Below are 20,095 nucleotides of genomic sequence, written 5' to 3'. Positions count from 1 at the left end.
TCCCATCTGCAGCTTCAACCACAAGTAATCAACAGAGCCTCGGACCGCCGGCACAGAGCTGAACATTATACTCAATGACACTCCAATCGATAATCATGCACACTGCTGCATAGCATAACACAAATGTAATGGGTATATACCTGCTTAAAATAAACAAACAAGATCTCCTCTAATAGCCTACACCCTCCCATGTGTTTCGCGTTACTTCAGGAAAAATGAAATAACCAAAACGACAACAATACCTCCCTAGCTGACAACACTGGCCACAAAAGGAATTTTGTTAAAAAAAAAAAAAATAAGAAATGATGTAAACATTCAATTCAACAAACCTCAATTAAAAAAAATAAAAATCTAGTTATCTTTATCCTGGTATTTTAGCCAGCACACTGAGTTTCATTCAAAATGAGCTTGTTATCCTGTCTATGCAAAGGTCAGAAACTGTCTGGTTCATCACATTCAAGTTGACAGTTTTGGAAGAGACTGCAATTCCACCATGGATTACCGTAATCCTTTCTCTGCTACCTGTACAATAAGAGCCAGCTTTCCATTTTATAAACACATTTCACAATCCTTGCAGGCATGCATGTGCGTCGTAATGAAGTCCTACACGTCTTCCTCTCACACTGTACCTGTACATTTTTATATATATTCTTTGTATAAATGCAGTACTCAAGCGTGTAATCTGATACTAGATCAAGCAGCATGGCTTAGCAGCACAATGACAGCGTGTGGTCATTTCTGAAGGGGAACTGAATTCGCATTAGGATCACTGGTTTTCATTTTTAATTTCGTGAGTGCCCAACATAATGCAGGAGACCAGCACATGGAATTCTTATTGTACTCGATTGCGTGTACCTACAAGACGAAAAGGGGATTTCCATTGATCCACAGGAAAAGCATCTATAATATACAACAGTCTCTCAATAAGTAAGAGGTTGCCAAACATTAGACGTGAACAGGTTTTAATTCTTCAAATGACAGCAACATCGTATCCATCTTTTGCACCTTCCTAAAATGCCCCTGTGCAGATTACGGCAGGTCAATACCCATATATTCACATACGGGTCTATAAAAATTCACCATTATTTCAATAGCATTTTTCTGTACGATACAAGGTATTTGTATGATTTACTGAAAGCACTGTTTAATGTAGGAAGTTAATAATATACTGTAGTGGTTTTCAAAACTATACCCAAAATCAAAGACAAAAGACAAATCCTCTATTACTGAATGAATTAAAACTAAAACCTCCAATCATACCTACAGTAGGACCGCTTATTACATTCCCCATGGTGCAAAAACAAAAACTAAAAAAAAAAAAAGTTATCTATAATTACAAACCACCTTTCAGTGATATCCCACCCACACACTGTTTACAGTATGTCATCAATCTCATGCTTTTACATTGTGATAATTCTCTCAACGGGAAGCATTCAAAGCTCATTTTGACATAAACCAGAAAACAAAAGGAATGTTGGGGGCGGGAGGCGGAGGACAACAACAAAAATGATCTCAACAGCACCATCTACTGTTACACAAGAAAACAAATCATATTCCTTAAAGAGCCTTAATTTAAAACCTGGTACAGATTTTAATAACATAAACACAACCAAAAATGTCCTCTGCACTAAGCCATCTAATAAGTGATCAGCTAAGAAACTAAATGCAGTTCTTAAAAGCAGTGTCCCACATATTTGATTATATTCAAAAGATAACCAATATTGTTTCTAGAACATCTTGGCAAACACAATGAAATCTACATCAACACCCCATGTAGTAGCTCTTTAAATTTGACATTGCATACCTTGCATTCCACTACGCTCTGGTCGGATTCGCAGGTGACGTAAATTTCATCCACAGCCCTTCTCAGGTTGTCAAAGAGAAAAGCCCAGTAGCGAGCTCTCAGGTCCACCTTTCTCGGCTGCCTGGCCTTGCTTGGGCTCTTCTCTGCGTTCTTCTCCAGAACAACAGCTGCTGTCTTGCTATCCAAGGAGGCATTCTGTGAAACAACAAAATAATTGCATTTCAGTATTTACCGGACCGCCATTAGACCCCTGTAACAACACTTGACCGAAAGCGAGTCAAAATAACACACAGTGCCCGGGGACTCAACAATACTGCTCTTATGTATCACACTCATGGGCAAGGCAGCCATATACATGTTTGAAAATACCTCTTAAAACGCAAGGTAAAGTAGTTTGAAACTTTCTCCTAATTCTGACAGAAAGAACAGTAGAAGATTGGAAGATGAAGGGTGAGGAAATAATTGCAAAGCTGTACAGTACTCCCACCACCCCCCAAATACAGTTTGCAGAACTTTATTTAAACAGCAGATGTATATTTGTTACACTTCTATAAAGACATTATTAAAATGAACGGCCGGACTTCACACTGTTTCACACTAACAAACCATTTTTCTCACAATAAAATGGGGATTTACTAGTACTTGATACTGAGGTTTCTTGCTATCACCGGACTAAATAAATCCATTCTGCACTAAATAAAAATTATCCCATTTAGGAACTGCTTTTAAACACTACCTCCACAACCAATATAACACCAAATGGGTATTTAGAAACCACAAATGTTGATTAATGAAACAGCCCCACAAATTATTATTTCTACCTTACGACACCCCATACAATCAAGGTAAAGGGCTAACCAATTGGAGCTTCTGAAAAGCAGGAAAACAGAACCTACTGACCACATGAGATCAAACTGCACTGATCCTCTGCTCCCTGAGATCTCTGCTATGATGGGGAAGGTGGGTTACCCTCATTGAACTGAATGAAACCACTTAGTGAAGCAACAAGTTTGCCAGTCTCGCACACTGGCATCAAATGGCCTTCCTTCTCCTTGTCAATTAAAAGATGGAGAGGAAAGCACACGGAAGAGCCAGCAACCCCTCTGCGCGGTGACCATCTCGCTGAGGATGGAGTGCAGAAAGCAGCAGGCTCGGGGCCGCAGGGGAGCCCCAGGCTACTTCACCCTCTCCTCTGCTAGCCAGAGGTCCCGTCGACGCAATCTGTCCATAGGGCAAATTAGTTCTACACTAGGGAGGTTGTGATGTGCATTCAGGCACACCGCAGACAAGACTGTAACTGACTGAACTGAACCCATAATAAAAAAATAAGATTGCCAGCTACTATCTACAACGCATAGTCAGTATGTATTTATTTATTCTTTAACCAGGAATAAACCCATTGAGACCGAAGCCTCGTTTACAAGAGTGTCCTGGCAAGATGACAGCAGTAATATCTCCACTCTCACTGCTGTGTTGTGAATAACACAGCATCTACTAAATAGAAGGGGTAGAGTAGCTCAGCCATGCAGTGGTGGTAAAGAGTACAGAGATAGAATTTGTTTTGCATTCATGTTCATTTAGTTTCGAAAACTACTTTTAAAAGCATTGTGGGACCAATAGGAGAACATATTCACAGAAAGTCTATAGTCAGGTCCCATGAAACATAAAATCATGTCATTATTCCATTAAAAAAAAGTTTTTGAAGCCCAGTGGTGTTCACCACCAGCACATATCATTCTGCAAATATAATCATTAAATAACAGAGAATTTAGTAATAATACATTCATGGCAGAATTAATCACTACATTAGAAGTGAGATTTTATATATATCCCGATGAAGACTGTGAAAAGTTAAATAAACACAAAAATGGCACAGCAAACGTTTGAAAAATGATTCCTCTCCCAGCTGTTACTACTGAAGTATATTATGACAGCCACTACTGATTATCACATTACAGCAACACTTGTACAGCCAGCATATAATTAGGGCTATATCTGTCAAATCCATTTAACCAAATGTGTCCAGTACCCGCACAATTACACTTTATTTTGAATTTTTTTTTTTTTTTTTTTTTGGTACTTGACAGAGCAGTCACTAGTGGGGGAATAATTGAGAAGTAAACCAAATAAGAGGAAGTACGCCCGTATTTTAATCAAAAAACGAAAATATTATTTATTCCAACCATTTTTGCACAACACTTCAACCTGAAAAATCCCAGCACCAGGAAAAATCAGAGCAACCACAAACACCTTGAAACCACCTGCAAATAAGGTTATGACAAAATAATAAAGTCAGCTCACAGAGAGGCAGCCAGCACACTGCTCGCGAGTGTAACCCTATCTAAGAGCAAGGGGTTTGGTCATGGCTGCTGAATGGAAAGATCGTTTGGAATCCCCAGGCAGCAGCCAGGACTGACACGGCTGGTTTGTCACAGTTCAATAACTGCCACTCAGGGGAGAAGGAGACTGCCCCTGGGAGCAGCCACTCACAGCACAGCTGATTCCTGGTGTTTTACCCTCCATTAGCTCTTTAGAACAGGGTCACAGGAAACCTGCAGGACACCAGCCCTGTAAGTGCAATGCATGGTGGCTGATCACACACAGTATTAAAAAAACTACAGCATGAAATTCAAATGGGGATCAAAAAGTTACATTTCATTTTAGATTTTATATATATATATATATATATATATATATATATATATATATATATATATATATATATATATATATATATATAATATACACTATTTTAATAATTAGCCTTAACATTTCAAATTCCACCAACTTCTGATAGCATGGTAGAAATAACTAGGTAGACTAGATTTAACTAAATTATTATACATATGTTTACTAGCATTATTAAATGATAAACAATGTTTTATTTTGAATCACTAGATTCCCATGTGTGATTCCTGGGCAATCTGTCTCACTTCCCTTTGCTTCTTTGCTTCCTTCTCTGTCAGTCTTTCCCTTTTTTTATAGTTCTTTTGTTCCTCCGCTCTCTCTCTCTCTCTCAAGTTGTGACCATAGTACATTTATTTTGCATTGATCATGTTGATATACAAAAACCCATTTACATTATCTAAAGTTTAAATGAAGAAAACTGGGTTAATATACAAAATACAAGCTCAGTGATATATGCTTTTGGAAGCAGTAAATATTTTACAACCACAAATATATATTTTTAAATAGTAAGATTTAACCAAATACAATCCATTGTTATTCTGTACATTTATATGAACAGGACATTAAAATGGAATTATTATTATCATTTATTTTTTTACTTCACTTGTGATCTTAAGTTGTTCATGCAGTCATTTTTCCATGCGATCGATTGATGCCTCATGGTTCACCCATGTGTTGCTTATAGGCTGCCACCACAAAGCTGCCCTATCGGCTTTAACAACAAATACTATGCCACCAATTTGGGAACAAAACAGCGATTTTGTAACGTTTCTCTGGTGAATACTGGATTGATTCCATGGGGATCCAGCATAATTGCATTAGCAATCAGGGCTTCAAGTCTCTGTCTCCCTCTGCTAGCAACTCAGGTTAGTTGCATAATCACTATAGTGGTCATGAAACAAACAAAGGCCTGATTTTTAAAACTTGGTCAGTGGAATTAATTTATTTTGTTTCAAAAGTAGCAGCTGCAACTTTGTAAGAATATGATGTTATTTATTTATGAATCTACTTATTTATTATTATTTCAATTCCAACTACAGAACTAAATGCTACTGTGCAATTTATATAATACCTGTTTTTTGTTTCTATGTAGACCTGCAGTGATGCGTTGTGATCTTTGACTGCTTGGAACTTGGGGCTTGGCCTTTCCTGTGAAGATAACAAAATGTATAAGTTACACATCGGTCAAACCAGATATCCAGACAGCTTTAGGTGCTCTATTTGCAACCATTATGTTGTAAAATAATGAATTCAGTAATATCCCCTACTATTACTGTTAGCTAATAATCATTGTGTCAATTACAAAGGGGGGGGGTAGGGATTCAGTAATTACAGTTTGCCTCTCAAGTCTTTTCTTCTTAACATTTCTCAGTTGCAATTTGGAGAATGTGCTGCAACATGTCTTAGTATATAAAAAAACTGCAGCAACGTACAGAGCCCAAGACAAAGAATACCTCTATTGACGCCTTGATAAGAACTGTTAGTGACCAGACTCCTCCGAGATCTGTTATCCCATCCCATACAGCATGGAAATCGGCAAATAAACACAGATAATCTGACAAACATTATCTGATGCGTGGCTATAATGTACATACAAAATGACTTAGCGAAGCAAACCATCATTACGGGCAGATTTAAAGCTATAATTGTGCTGGATTTACAAACAACAAACCCCAGTCCCCCTGTATTGACGTTCTTGTGGTACGAAGAGCATCGACCCTTTCAAGCTCTAGCCCATCTTGCACATTGATTTTTTTACTATTTGACCATGTAACCTGACCGCTGACAGCCCATTCGGAGGATCTACTTTCCCGATAATCAATAGCTGTCCCCCATTTCAACTCTCAGATTTTAACACTGGACCAGCTGATAAAGTGCCTGATGGCAAACGCAGTCTCTGCAAACGGCAGGAAAATGACTAGACAATGATAAAATGAGAAAGAGAAACACTGGAACATCAGAATACACTGCCATCACTGGAATACTAGCAAGAGATCATTCAATTCAAACAACTCATCAGCTGCTGCAGGTCTTCAACATAGCAGTGCATAAGGGGAGCCTTAAGTTACATTGTTTTTAGCAGTTTAGGTACAAATACATTATATTTCAAATTCTCCAATGGAGATTTGGGACACCCATGTGCAGTTTTTTTTTTTTACTAAAACTTCCCCTTATTCCCGTTTTCCAACCAACGTGTTTCAATTCTAACATGGAGGGAAGCTGAGAAAACATGCCAATGTACGTTAATTCTGAAACCTGTCCACTAGGCAGAAAAAACGCCACAGCCCAATTCACACCGTTAGCAGCACCTCTCTTAGCCTCTTCAAGACATAAAAAACAAAATAAATGAAATGTTAAATGGAAACTAAATATGTTTAGGCCATATAGCTTCCTGTAGATTTCTTACTTTTCAACACACCTTGCCAACCTGTCCAAATTATTTAACCAAGTCTAACAAAAACAAGGGGCTGCCTGTGCCCGATTACATGAGATCTGTCCCTGATCAAGCCAACAGCCACATGTGTGTTACCATGAGCACCTTCAACAAGATACAAGCAATGGATTGTATCTGGTGTCAAAATATTCTTAACCTAAAACTTCCAGCACAAACTACATTGAACATATGTTAAAAATAATTTGCTAAAACTAATTTCACTCAAGTCAAATCACACGTGTGTGCCAGTTATTTGTGCCAACAGCTGCATTTGCAAGAATGGCATAATGAAAATGAAAAGCATTGGGATTGTTGTACACCCTAAACAACTTTTTCAATGCAACATTTCAAAGCAGCAACACTGGTACTATCAATAATCTACATGAACAGATCTGAAGCTGAACATACTTTTTCTTTTCGAAAGAAACAAAATGCGTCTCTAAATAGGCTGTTGTTACAAGATCAAGACCACGGCGCATTCTAATCTGAACTTATGAATGGTACCATTTCCACCTGTCCTGCATATAATGAAATACCTTGTTCCTTACACATGACTTCTTTACTTTGTTTGGGACAAAACAAAACTCCCAAAATGTACTTGTAAGAATCAATAATGCAGAGTTCAGTCTCTGTACTAACCCCCGTCTTCTCTGCTTCCCAAGGGCACACTCCAGGCAATCAGATTCCGTGCACTGCGGCCTTCCTCTGCCACGATCTTCCTCACCTTGTCATGGCTGTTTGAGCGCTGAAAGGAAGCCTAAATAAATAATGCAAGAAAGCACGTTAGTAATATACACACAGCTGCATAAGGAAAGTTTTATGTATTTATATGTCTGAAAAAGACATGCCATTATTTTATGTCCCAATATCAAACCACAAATGTTTTTGATATAACAAAAAAAAAAAAAAATGTATGCAAAAAATATATATATAAAACTGGAAGGAATTTTGATTCCTAAAAATTTCAAAATGTACCACATAATAATGAATTATTCTATGGTACATCTAGCCAACTCGATCATAGCAGAACCCCTGGTTTACAAAATACACATGGCAATCATTTCCTAGATCTATAAACTGTCAGCTTTAACTTTATCTAAGAATATATGAGTGTACAAAACATTAGGAACACCTTCCTAATATTGAGTTCCACCCACTTTTGCCTTAGAACAGCCTCAATTCGTCGGGGCATGGACTCTACAAGATGTCGAAAGCATTCCACAGAGATACTGGCCCATGTTGACTCCAATGCTTCCCACAGTTGTGTCAAGTTGGCTGGTAGTGGATCTCTACTCCGAATAGCTCGTTCCATCTCATCCCACAAATGCTCAATTGGATTGAGATCTGGTGACTGGGCAGACCACTGCAGTAAGCTGAATTCACTGTCATGTTCGTGGAACCATTCCTGGAAAATCCTAGCCTTGTGGGATGAGGCATTATCCTGCTGAAAAATCCTTTAGCAGATGGATACACTACTGCCATGAAGGGATGCACCTGATTGGCAATGATGTTCAGATATCCTGTGGCATTCAAACATTGCTCCTCTTTTATGAAGGGGCCTAATGTGTGCCATGAAAACACACCACCACCACCACCAGCCTGCAATGTTGACACGCGGCATGATGGATGCATGTACTTATGTGGTTTTCTCTATACCTAGTCCTCCCGTCAGCATGAAACAGCAGGAACCGGGATTCGTCAGACCAGGCAATGTTTTTTCCAATCCTCCAGTGTTTAGTGTTATCGTTCCTTAGCCCACTGCAGTTTCTTGTGTTTTAGTGAAAGAAGTGTAACTCTGTTTGGTTGTCTGCTGCCATACCCCAGTCGTGTCAAGGTACGACGAGTTGTGCAAACTTTTATGGGTCTTTCGACACCAATGTTGTACTGGACTGTCACTGCTCTGCACAATTCGTGTCAGCCTCCTTTGGCCTCTTTCATCAATAAGCCGTTTTCGACCACTGGCCTGCCGTTGGCTGGATGTCCTTTTGGTGGTGGACAATCCTTGATACACACGAGAAACTGTTCAGCATGAAAAACCTAGCAGCATTGCAGTTCTTGACACACTCAAACCAGCGCATCTGGCATTACTACCATACCCCATTCAAAGGCACTTAAATCTTTGTGTGCCATTTACCCTCTGAATGGCACACATACACAATGCATGTCTCAATTGTGTCGAGGCTTAAAAATCCTTCTTTAACCTGTCTCCCCTTCATCTACACTGATTGAAGTGGATTTAACAGGTTACATCAATAAGGGACCATTGCTTTCACCTGGATTCACCTCATCAGTCTATTTCATGGAAAGAGCAGGTGTTCCTAATGTTTTGTACACTCAGTGTATGATTCAGTGTTTAAAGTTACAGAGGAAAACCAATAAACTTCTCTTGCCAGGTAAGACTGATGTATGTGTCTTTGAGAACAGCTTCAGTGCTACTGTACCAAAAGCCAAACATTTTAATTTGCACTGGATTTTACTGCCATCTAGTGTTAAAATGAGATTTAAAAAAAAAAACTTATTGAAATCCCTACAGAACATCTGCTAATTTGAAAGCAAACCTGGCCTACTATTCAATTAGTTTGACAGGGGTTCTGCTATAATCGAGTTGGCTAGATTTAAACTGGATTTCGGTAATAAAAAAAGTAGTCACCATCAAAAATCCTATAAAAAAAATATTGAACTATACAGCTATGGCCAAAAGTTTTACATCATCCCATAGAATTAAAACATTTTGCTCCATAAAGTCAAATGAAACCTGCTGAATAATGTTACGCTAACATACTGAAGTACATAACGTGCCGCTTTGTAGTTTACCATATATTTAACGAAAATCTGACAAAGACAAATTTGACATTTCAAGATCCAACATGAAATACTGTTACTATTACAGCTGCTGGTAGACTTCTGCAATATAATGTTTTGTTTCTTTGATTACACGATTTTTAATATAAGATTTAAATTATGTTCATATAGTTATTATTATTATTATTATTATTATTATTATTATTATTTTATTCCCTAAAATTATAGGCGATGCAAAACCTTTGGCCATAGCTGGACTGAGATTTCTAACAAGCGGAAGCAAAAAGACTTATTTGAAGTTCAGAAAATCTTAAATCATATATAGTTAACCCAAGTCACTTCTTCAAATCCACCTTTTTAAATATACATGGCTTTTCTAAACCCAGGTACATTTCAGTGCTCCTGTAAAAAAAAAATACAGAGATACAACAATAAAGCTTGAAAGAAGAAGCAATGTAATGCCTAGAAGTCAATCAATCAATCAATCAATCTTTAATATAGCACCCTTTGCAACAAGTTGCCACAGAGCGCTTCACATGGGCAAAACAAGAAGATATACATCGCAGTAAGCATTAGAAGCAGAAGCAGATAAAATAACAAAAGCAATAAAACACAGTAAAAAGGCAATAGTAGTAGTCATGTATAAAAATGTCTTCAGCCTAGTTTTAAGAGCTGCCATAGTTGGTACCTCCCTTACAGAGACTGGCAATTCGTTCCGAAGTTCAGGGGCCCTATAGCCGAACACTCTACCATCTGTGCTATATGGGACCAATAAGTCAACCCATTTAAGGCTTTATAGTTTAAAAGCAAGACTTTAAAATCAATCCTGTATCATACTGGGAGTGTAGGGATAAACTTTCTTATTTTTGTTAGGATCCTGGCAGCAGCATTTTGCATGAGCTGCAATCTGGACAAGAGTTTGGAATAGCACACAATAGGGCATTAGAGCAGTCTATTTTAGAAGTTACAAGGGCATGCATCAGTCTCTCAGCATCCTGTGCTGAGAGAAAGCGTCTTAATTTAGCAATATTGCTCAGATGGAAAAAAGACACTTTAGTTACGTTCCTAATGTGGGACTCAAATGAAAGACCAGGGTCAAAAATGACACCCAGATTTGTAATTTCTGTCTTTGACTCAATGGGGTAGCTGTCCACTGTACAGGCACACTGATCTACCCACTCTCGTTGATTTCTTGACCCTGCGAGATAGGTAGTTATGGTATTGGCAGATGTGGACTTACCTGGTTTCAGAGATAGATACAATTGTGTGTCATCGGCAGAGCAGTGAAAGTTTACCCTGTGTCTACGGACAACATCACCCAGGGCGAGCACATACAGGGAAAACAAGACTGGTCCAAGAACAGAGCTCTGTGGGACGCCACATGTAACTCTAGATAAGGAGGAGTGCTCCTCAATTTGAACATATTGTAACCTATTTGAAAGATAAGATTTAAACCAAGATAGGGCGCAACCTGACAGTCCTACAAGTTTCTCAAGGCTGTCAAATGATGAGGATAGAGGCATGGCTCGAGTCAGAAGATAATAGAACATTGTTTTACAAACAGCAACATCCCTGAAGATGTATATCTGTTTTTGATATGTAGGCAGGTGACATAGGCCCAATTTACGCTTCAGCTGATTCCATCATAGTATGAAGATGGAATCTGATACTCTTTCCTCTGGTTTTAAAGATCGGATTAGGGAATTGCTTAGAAACTCCTGCCAATGCTTCTCCTCCAGCCCACATTGACAAAGAGATGTTTTATTTATTCTATTCTTATGATCTTTGACCGTTGCTTATTAGGTTTGAACAGTACATGTTTTTATTGTGTTGTTTTATTAGATTAGATTTAAATCATAAAACCAGAAGCGATTTTAATTCAATATATATGCAAATAAAGCACTAACTCTTCCGGTCACTCTGAGCCAAACAGGTTCCTAATATTTCCTTCAGTACAGTAGTGAACTGTTATCCAACTCAAAGTGTACTTGGCACTGGAATGTTTTGGCAGCTGCTAAACTGGGCCCATTGTGAAAATCCAAATTTTGTTACCACCGAGTGCAATATAACATGTTCATTTTATAGCTAAAATACTCCCTTCAAGCTCTTCAATCCGACGCTTTTCATCAATGAATCAGCAACTTTTCAAAAAGAAATTAGGTCGCTTAAATTCAGAGACCTGGAAACTGTCCTTGCCTGCCTGTGGGGGCAGAGGGCTTGATATTTATAACCAACCTACTTATGAAAAACAAGACTGCAAAGGCAGCAAAAAATATTCAGACAAATACCCAGGTCGTGTAATAAATCCTTTAGTATTGAGGGAAAACAAAGTCTTCATCTGGCAAACAACATTTATCCTAATTTTGCATATCACACAACATATGAATTACTATTGATGCCTGGATACTGGGAAAGTAATCAGTAAAAAGTGAATCGATTGCAACTCTGAGCGACTTTGCCCCAGTGCCTTGTCCCTGCCTTCATGTGCTACTGAATTAACTGTGACAGCTCAGGATTAACTACAGCCTTTCCTAATCTACTTGTCAGCTACAGGCTTTTGCCACCTGCCTCTTGACTCCCTAACAAGAGATGGTGGTTTCTTAGGTTGTTTTTTTCTCCCACAATGTCAACAGCAATAGTCAATAACTTTCACAGTCCGTGTACTGTAGCTCACACAAAACTGTATCAAATACTGTGCTGTCAACAGCAGGGGGATAGTCCGGGGATCAAGTGCAAGCAGGTCGACTGCAAGCAACAGGAGCTCTGACACATACAAAGCAAAAGGCAGCGGGGGAAAAAAAAAAGATTAAGGTACATACAGAATAGAAGTAGAGTCTGTAAGCAGGTTCCTCTTCACTTTCCGGTAATGACATACTTCTGCCTGTCAGACTTCACAGCCTGTTTCTTTGCTAGCATAGCTGCTCAAACTCTACGCCATCGTCATCATCATCATCATCTGACTGCAGACCAAAATAGATCTGCATGTATCCCTGGCAAGTTGTCCAGCTGTGCCAACTTTCCACCAATCACAATGGTACTTGGTACTTCACCGACCCAGAGACCTTTAACCCTGCCTGTTGGAGCCTGTGCTGTGCTAGCAGCAATCAGAGGGCCTCTGCTAGTTGTTTGCTTGCTTGCTTGCTGCTCTGCACTATCCAGTGCTCCGAAGCGCTCCGCTTTGTTTACAGCATAACACAAGGGGACTGCATTCCAAACCCTCAGTCATAACAAAAACAGCAGAACAATCATCTGTAGTTGTCAGGCATCATCACCTGCCCTGAGAGGTTAGCCAAATGCTGCTGGCATGATTACTTGCTGCATGCTGTACAGTTAATACTGACATGCAAATTACACTGCATTAGTAATTTGATGGTCTTATTTTTATAATATGCATTTGTTAAGGGTGACACTTATAAAATCCTAGTCTTAATACCATGCACCTTACAATTACATGTTTGTACAGATGCATTGATTGATTAAAATGTAAGCTACCCATACTGCATGTGGTGAACATTATCTGCCTGTTGTCCAGTAAACTGTTATAAAATGATTAATATTCGACTTAAAGCAAAATGCTTATGTTCAATGAACAAAGAGCTACGTTAGCTAATAACCGTGAAAGTGTTGTTTTGAAGTGTGCAAGAAACAATAAATATCTCATTTGATACCATCTAATGTCTAAAAATTGGTCTTTGCCTTCATAATAGGGCCCTATGACTTCTTTCTTGGTCTTATCTAACTGTCATGTATTTAAATTTACCAGACAGTACAGCCCTAAAATAAAATGGTTAGAGTCCTCTGTGTTGATTGTGCATATGTGGCATAACAGGTTACATAGCAAATACTGAATCAACACAATAAAGTGTACACTTCTGTATGAGCCTTAATAGATATATTTATTTGTTCCTAGTTTCTTGTTGAAGTGGCATACCTACTCTACAAGGATTGGACAAAAACACCTGCCATAAAAATGTCACTAGAGTGTAGGTTCACCATGGACAGCCCGGACCACATTCCTCTGCAATGTGATTCCATTGTTCTGGAGGGCTATGGCATTCCATTCCATCCAGAATTCCATCCATACTTGGAATACCTGCCAAACAAGCACCTTATAACGTGCTATATCAAAGCCTCAGTCATATCAGGATATTAGGGATGGAAATATGACTCCCACTGAATAGCAGTTTGATCCACTCACGTTTTTTTTTGTTTGTTTTTTACTATGAGTTTAATGAGACACACCTGAACTTGTTACCTACACATTGGTGCACATAATAAAACCTGGAATGGCTGAAGCCGCTATGAAGTAGGAGTCTTATTGCCATCCCTGTATGCTGTCTTACCCATTGAGACTGAAACTTGCTTGCTTACAGAACACAAGTCAGAACAAATTAAATCAATCGCGTGAGAGACAGCACACTTAAACATGCTACATGCAGCGACATAAAATTATACAAATATACCCCTGTGTAATTCATAATGTTCTATAATGGCAGGTTGCTAAGAAGGTTATTAGTGACAACCCCCTCGTATAGAGTGGCTAAATCTGTAGCTACTTTAAAATACAATTACCGTATTTTGTGCTATTGCATTAATTTGAAAACAACGTTGTAATACACGGTAAAAATGTGAAGCCGTAAACAACTACGAAGTCGTTACTAAGCGACTGTACACTGACAGTTTTTATTACCAACTCGAACCAGTCATTACACACAAACTAAAGCGGGGTTCTTACCTTGAGGCTAATGTTCCTCTCCTTCCCTCCACCATGCGACGATCCCGAGCTGTTGCTGACGGATCTCTCCCTGCCATCCCCGCCACCGGGGCCCACTCTCTTCCCCGCTCTCTCTTTGCCATCAAGTCCCGACCCAAGGCGGTGCTGACCAGCTCCTCGCCGCCTGCCTTCGCTGCGGCAATCATTAGACATTGGCCTAAAATGTATTTTCGTTCAAATGACACCAGATAACAATATTATTTGAGTTTAGTTAAATGCAACCCTTCACTGACAACAACAGCATAAGTTACAGCTGACAGCTCAAAACAACCTAACTAGAAGCCAAAAGCGTTACGCCAAATTGCTGAGTGGCACCACGAACAGCCAATCACGATATGCGCCATTTAGAGTGTGGCTAATCAGAGAAGAGAAAGGTGGGGTCAAACTGCCTATTGTTTAGGTTGGGCTTCGGCTACCAGGTAACCGAAGGCCGGACGAACAGACAAGTACTTTGATTGGTTCGTTTAGACAGCGACCAATTGCGCGAAATATGTAAACCACGCTAACTGCCATTTACATTGAACACGGTTTGTAATGTAAATAACAAAAGTTTAAAACTATAATATACAGTTTAACAGCGTATAATTTTGATCTGAAATGCTCCTGCAAAAACAATGTTTTACACATTGCCAACACCATCAAAGTGGTGCATTACTTATACACTAGGAATTAAACTTCCTTCCCATGGTTTGAATGTACTGAATATGTACATTGGAAAGTCTAATATCCCGTAGGCTGACCTGAAAAGCAAACAGCGCCCACTATGATTGGTCCTGCTCAAACCGGAACTGACGCAGATAGCAGTCTGTCGCTCCTGACAACCGGTCGAGCGAGAAGCTGTTCGAAGTTAAGGTGAGTTTTTAATGTATTGTTATCTTATCTTACTATAGACAAAAAACGCAACACGGTCATTGTGTTGATATTACAATAAGATGACGATTACAAATAGTTTACCATTCCTATCTGTTAGCGGTCATTTATTAAACTTAGTTGTTTGCAAAACCGCGGTAGATGGTCAAATGTTCACCGAACTAGCATCTTGTGTGTCTTCACTTATCATCTCTATGTTCAATGACTGCAAAGCGATAAAGCTATAAGGTTAGGAAATTTGTGAATTCTCGTCAACATTTCTGATTGCGATTTTTTTTTTTTTCAAAGAGCCAGCAGGTAATTCGCTTGTAATATTAAAACACTGATTCTCGTGTTGTGCATTTAAGATTTGTATGAGGTTTTAAAACAGTTTACATTGCAGGTTTTTCAGGATGTGGCGTTTAGATTACCACTGAACTAATCAGAGGTGTACCAACTTGACAACTCAAAAAAGGATGATTACAGCTTTCCAGAACCTCACAATTTGTCTAACTAAACGAAACGGCAAATGTGCGGTTTATATTTGCCAGAGATCGTATTATAAAGACCACTGGTCAAAGAGCATATTTTAATACGACCTCAACTGATTAGACCTCAAGCTTTGCAAAATAAAGCCGAATTTAATTAAACGATTTGGCACATCAACAGCTTCATGGAGGAAAACAGACTTGAGGGCTGTCCGTTGTAAATAAGCCTTTCGTATCTAAATCAAATCAGTTTTGTTGTTATTCGAGAAAGTGGTTTATGTGAATTCATTGCCAGTCACACAACAATAACGGTTAATGTCTTCACAATTTTAATTCCTGGACCAACTTGCAAATGAACCAGCTGCTACTGTAGGTCAAAATGGGGCAATCCGTGTTAGTTTCAAACTGAGGCAGTACCGCTGGGCATCATGCAGATGGCACCATCACACAAGGGAAAATGTAACCTGATGTAATTCAATGTGTTAAAGATTGGTATTTTTCAGATTGTACACTTCCGTGTTCGATGTTTCAGAAGATGCAGTCTGTATTGTATCTGACGTGTGCATTTGTTGCACTGGGTTGTGCTGACATTGAACATCATCAACACGATCATCTCAGTGAAGAGCACTATGTAGATGGGGAACACAATGCTGAGTATGACAGGGACGCTTTCTTTGGAGATGAGGTACTAACCTATAATTAGCCTCAAACAGATCATGCTTTTTAGATATTTTATGTATATTTCATATTGCATTGCTATATCATTCAGGATTGAACAGTGTACAGTGTTTCTCCTGTAAGCATTCTGTTTTTACACACAGGAAGAAGAGGAGGAATATGCCAAGCTTAGTCCACTTGAACAACAGGAGAGACTGATATCTATTGTGAAGAAAATTGATACCAATTCAGATGGCTTTATCTCTGATGGTTTGTTGTATAATGTATTTATAGCAATAGTTTATCATTAATTATTCTTACAGGATGCTGTCTTTTTTTCAGTGTCCTATAAAATTAAGTTTCATTTAAAGAACAAATGAAGCAAAATAAACAGACCTTAAAACTAATTCACTACACCTATATTAATATATTGGAAGCATAATGTACCTTTTTAACTTTCAGATATTTACAGTGTCTAAAACCAACCAATGTTCATAAGTTCAAAGACTAGGCATAAAACTTGCATATTCCTCAAATGCAACTATACATATTCTGACATTGTTAACCTAGTGATTTGCTTGGTCTGCCGTCCCCTAATTTCATAATATGATAGAGAGGAGGTGAAGCACTACATACAGTAGGAAATATAAATAGGCAGTTTAGTACTGAAACTTTGATTGTGTTAATATTTGCTTGCTAATATTTTTTCTTAATACTTCTTTGTCATGCTTGTTCCCAAGATGAGCTCAGCACATGGATACAGAAGTCTTTCAGACATTATTCAACTGAGGAGACAGCACATCGATTTCCAGAGTATGATGCCGACCATGATGGGATTGTATCGTGGGAGGAGTATAACATGCATATGTATGACCGTGTCATCAGTTTTGATGAGGATGTCGTCTTGAATGATTCAGAGGAAGAATCCTTTCGACTGGTAAACTTTACAGTTTCTGAAAAGATTTTTTTTATTTTGCATTAAAGAAATTTACTCAGATTATTTCTTTACATATTCGAAAGGAAAGATTCTAAAATATCAAAGCATGTCTTTGCTTGTTCAAAATGTTTGTTGCTTCCGGTAAGATGTTAATAAGGCTTTTTTTTCTGTCTTTCTTTCCTAGCTACATTTAAAGGATAAGAAACGCTTTGAACATGCAGACATTAATGACGTTCCTGGACTGAACTTGACAGAATTTATAGCTTTTGAACATCCATCTGAAGTAGATTACATGATGGTAAGTTCACATGCAGTACAGCATGTCTCTATTGTTACAGCATGACGGTTTTCCATGTTTGTTTTTAGAAGTAAAGTATATTTTGAGTATCACACTAATTTAAAGGTTTTTCTGTTTTTTAAAAAAAAGTGAATTAGTTGCAATAAGTTGTTATCAGATTTTTAAGAGGATACTTGTAAATGATCCACTATAAAAGGCATGAGACAAGCTTAGTAAATCAGGACAAACCCATGAGACTGCATAAAACACACTCTGGTTACATTTTTAAGTGGAGCTGTTGTTTTATCCTGTGTGTATGCTTTTGCTTTTTTTATATATAATCTCAATAATATATGACTGCAAACTGAGTATGTGGTTCTCCTTGATTTCATGACTTCTAAAGGATAAGCACTCAAATAAAAATGTAATACTGTGTTTGAACAGCAGTATGTAAGTACATGGAGAAAGTCACTCAAAGGAATGGGGATAGTGAATAATATATTTTTATTGGCTAAAGTCTAGTCAGAAGTCTGTGATAAATGTTAGTTATGAAAAAAAATCTTTAAGCATTTGCCAAACTGCAGGATTACGTCAAGCAAGATGCATTAGAAGAACATGATAGAAATGGAGATGGGTTTATCAGTCTAAATGAGTATCTTGGGGACTACAGGAGAGATCCAGGCAAGTATATGTTTGCGACTGAAACTGTAGTTCATACATTGTTTAGTAGATAAGATGCATGCTGTTGCTTAAAAAACCTACTTCATTTATTATATATACTAATAAGTAAGCAGCATGGTCCATTAAAATACTGTGCAATTCCACCTAAATGTTTATGCAAATGCTAACTTCAGGATCTAATCCTGTTTAAATTGATGTATATAGTATCTTTATAAAACCAGTAACTGGCTATAATTTTACCTAAAACCTGAGAACACCATGTGTCCTTGTTACAGGTGCAGAAAATGATGCTGAGTGGACAATTGTAGAAAAAGAACGCTTTGAAAATGTGTATGATAAGGATCAAGATGGTAAACTTAGCCCTGAGGAGCTGCTTAATTGGGTGGTGCCCAACAATTTGGATGCTGCAAAAGAGGAAGTAAGTAAAATTACCCCTTTTAAATTGCACTGATGCAATACAACTTTCTAATATAGCTGTCCTGCTGGTTTCTTGCTTGGAACATGTTACAAAAGTTTTTACTGTAGTGGAACCTTGTTCTGTACCTGAGGTTTTGGCGAACTCCCCACTTCACTAAAGCACTTAATATATCTATTTACATTAAACAATGTTGATTTTTTTTTTGTATATGCTGGTACTCTGGTATTAATGATTGCAGTTCAATATGAACCCCAATAATTGTAAAAAAAAAAAAAAAAAAAAAAAAAAGTGACTTGGTTATGTCATTTTTTTTACAGGCTGTTCATCTTATCAAAGAAATGGACACAAATGGTGACGGGAAGCTGACAGAGAATGAAGTTTTGAGCAACCAGGAGCTCTTCCTCAGCAGTGAAGCCACTGACTACGGCAGACAGCTCCATGATGAGCATTTCTTCCATGATGAGCTCTAATCCTCAATTGTACGCTTTTGACATCCGGGTTAACTGTTTACACCAAATCAAAATGAATCTGAACATCTGCCTTTATTAGGTTTTAGAAAAACCAACACTATCTGCCATATATATGTATATATATATATATATATATATATATATATATATATATATATATAAAGACATGGTTATAATGTTGCTGGTATTATTTGTAAAACGTAAGGTCTCTAATATCTTTTATTTACAGTGTTTTATTATTTAATTTCGAAGGCGTTGCTAAATGTAAAAGGGTTTTTTTCCCTCACGTTTACAGAGTATTTAACCTTTTTAGTTTTGTTTTTGTTTTGCGATTCACTTTACAGTCATTATACTTGCCAGCTAATCTCAAACTGACACAGGACTGGTTTTTCTTTTTTGTTTTTTTTTCAAAACGGAAATAAATATGTTCATGTTTCCAAACTAGTCATTTGTGTTATTTTAAGAGTTCATGTGTGCATGATTGTTTAAAAAAAAAAAGTAAATCTTTGTTCATCAAGAATGCTTCTGAAAGTTGGCAAAATAATGTTTTTGAAACAAAACCTTTTAAGATTTGTTAATGCCAGTTACAATTTCCTTATGCTGTATGGTTTACCACTTACCTTACCTAGTGTATTTTTTTATGTGTTAACACCCAGTGTTTAAATCGGCAGGTGTGGTCTTTCCATGATCAGTCTGGCAATAACACCAGTTGTTTTCCTCTTTCAGAAATTGCAACAGTATTATAGTGGATAGAGTAGAGTTCTAATTTTCCATAATTGTTTGGTGGTAACGCAGTACAGGACAGATCCCTACTTG

The 20,095-nt window shown here is 37.9% G+C and overlaps 2 protein-coding genes across 5 annotated transcripts in view; one reads left to right on the top strand and one right to left on the bottom strand.

Annotated features, from left to right (window-relative positions):
- LOC121298955 (S phase cyclin A-associated protein in the endoplasmic reticulum-like) overlaps positions 1–14,787 on the bottom strand; it is a 93,354-nt gene extending 78,567 nt beyond the window's left edge. For both annotated transcript variants that reach the window (XM_041226332.1, XM_041226333.1), the window contains exons 1-4: positions 14,464–14,787; positions 7,566–7,683; positions 5,565–5,641; positions 1,805–1,999 (exon numbers count right to left, since the gene is read on the bottom strand). In XM_041226332.1, coding sequence (XP_041082266.1) covers positions 1,805–1,999; positions 5,565–5,641; positions 7,566–7,683; positions 14,464–14,655 — 582 coding nt within the window. In that variant the 5' untranslated portion in view covers positions 14,656–14,787. The remainder of the gene's footprint in view (positions 1–1,804; positions 2,000–5,564; positions 5,642–7,565; positions 7,684–14,463) is intronic.
- A 505-nt stretch (positions 14,788–15,292) lies between these two features.
- On the top strand, positions 15,293–19,714 carry LOC121298956 (reticulocalbin-2-like). Of its 3 annotated transcripts, none has more exons than XM_041226337.1 (8): positions 15,293–15,354; positions 16,372–16,524; positions 16,661–16,766; positions 17,237–17,433; positions 17,618–17,731; positions 18,295–18,391; positions 18,667–18,809; positions 19,127–19,714. In XM_041226337.1, the coding sequence occupies exons 2-8, from the start codon at positions 16,375–16,377 to the stop codon at positions 19,277–19,279; spliced, it is 960 nt and encodes a 319-aa protein (XP_041082271.1). In that variant the 5' UTR covers positions 15,293–15,354; positions 16,372–16,374; the 3' UTR covers positions 19,280–19,714. The 3 variants fall into 3 exon arrangements, with proteins under 3 accessions (XP_041082271.1, XP_041082268.1, XP_041082269.1); XM_041226334.1 differs by having other exon boundaries at positions 15,310–15,354; positions 16,343–16,524; XM_041226335.1 differs by having other exon boundaries at positions 15,329–15,354; positions 16,328–16,524.
- The last annotated feature ends 381 nt before the right edge of the window (positions 19,715–20,095 follow it).

Source organism: Polyodon spathula, chromosome 24 (assembly GCF_017654505.1).
Source record: "Polyodon spathula isolate WHYD16114869_AA chromosome 24, ASM1765450v1, whole genome shotgun sequence".
In the NCBI taxonomy this organism is placed as follows: domain Eukaryota; kingdom Metazoa; phylum Chordata; class Actinopteri; order Acipenseriformes; family Polyodontidae; genus Polyodon; species Polyodon spathula.
Note: the sequence above shows the minus strand (reverse complement) of the source record. Positions and strands in the feature narration are given on the sequence as shown.

Excerpts from the sequence above, each read along its gene's own strand:
- LOC121298956 (XM_041226334.1), top strand. The coding sequence starts at position 16,363 with ATGTTTCAGAAGATGCAGTCTGTATTGTATCTGACGTGTGCATTTGTT. Across the intron at positions 18,392-18,666 it reads GGACTACAGGAGAGATCCAG|GTGCAGAAAATGATGCTGAG; the intron begins GCAAGTATATGT and ends TCCTTGTTACAG. Across the intron at positions 18,810-19,126 it reads TGGATGCTGCAAAAGAGGAA|GCTGTTCATCTTATCAAAGA; the intron begins GTAAGTAAAATT and ends TTTTTTTTACAG.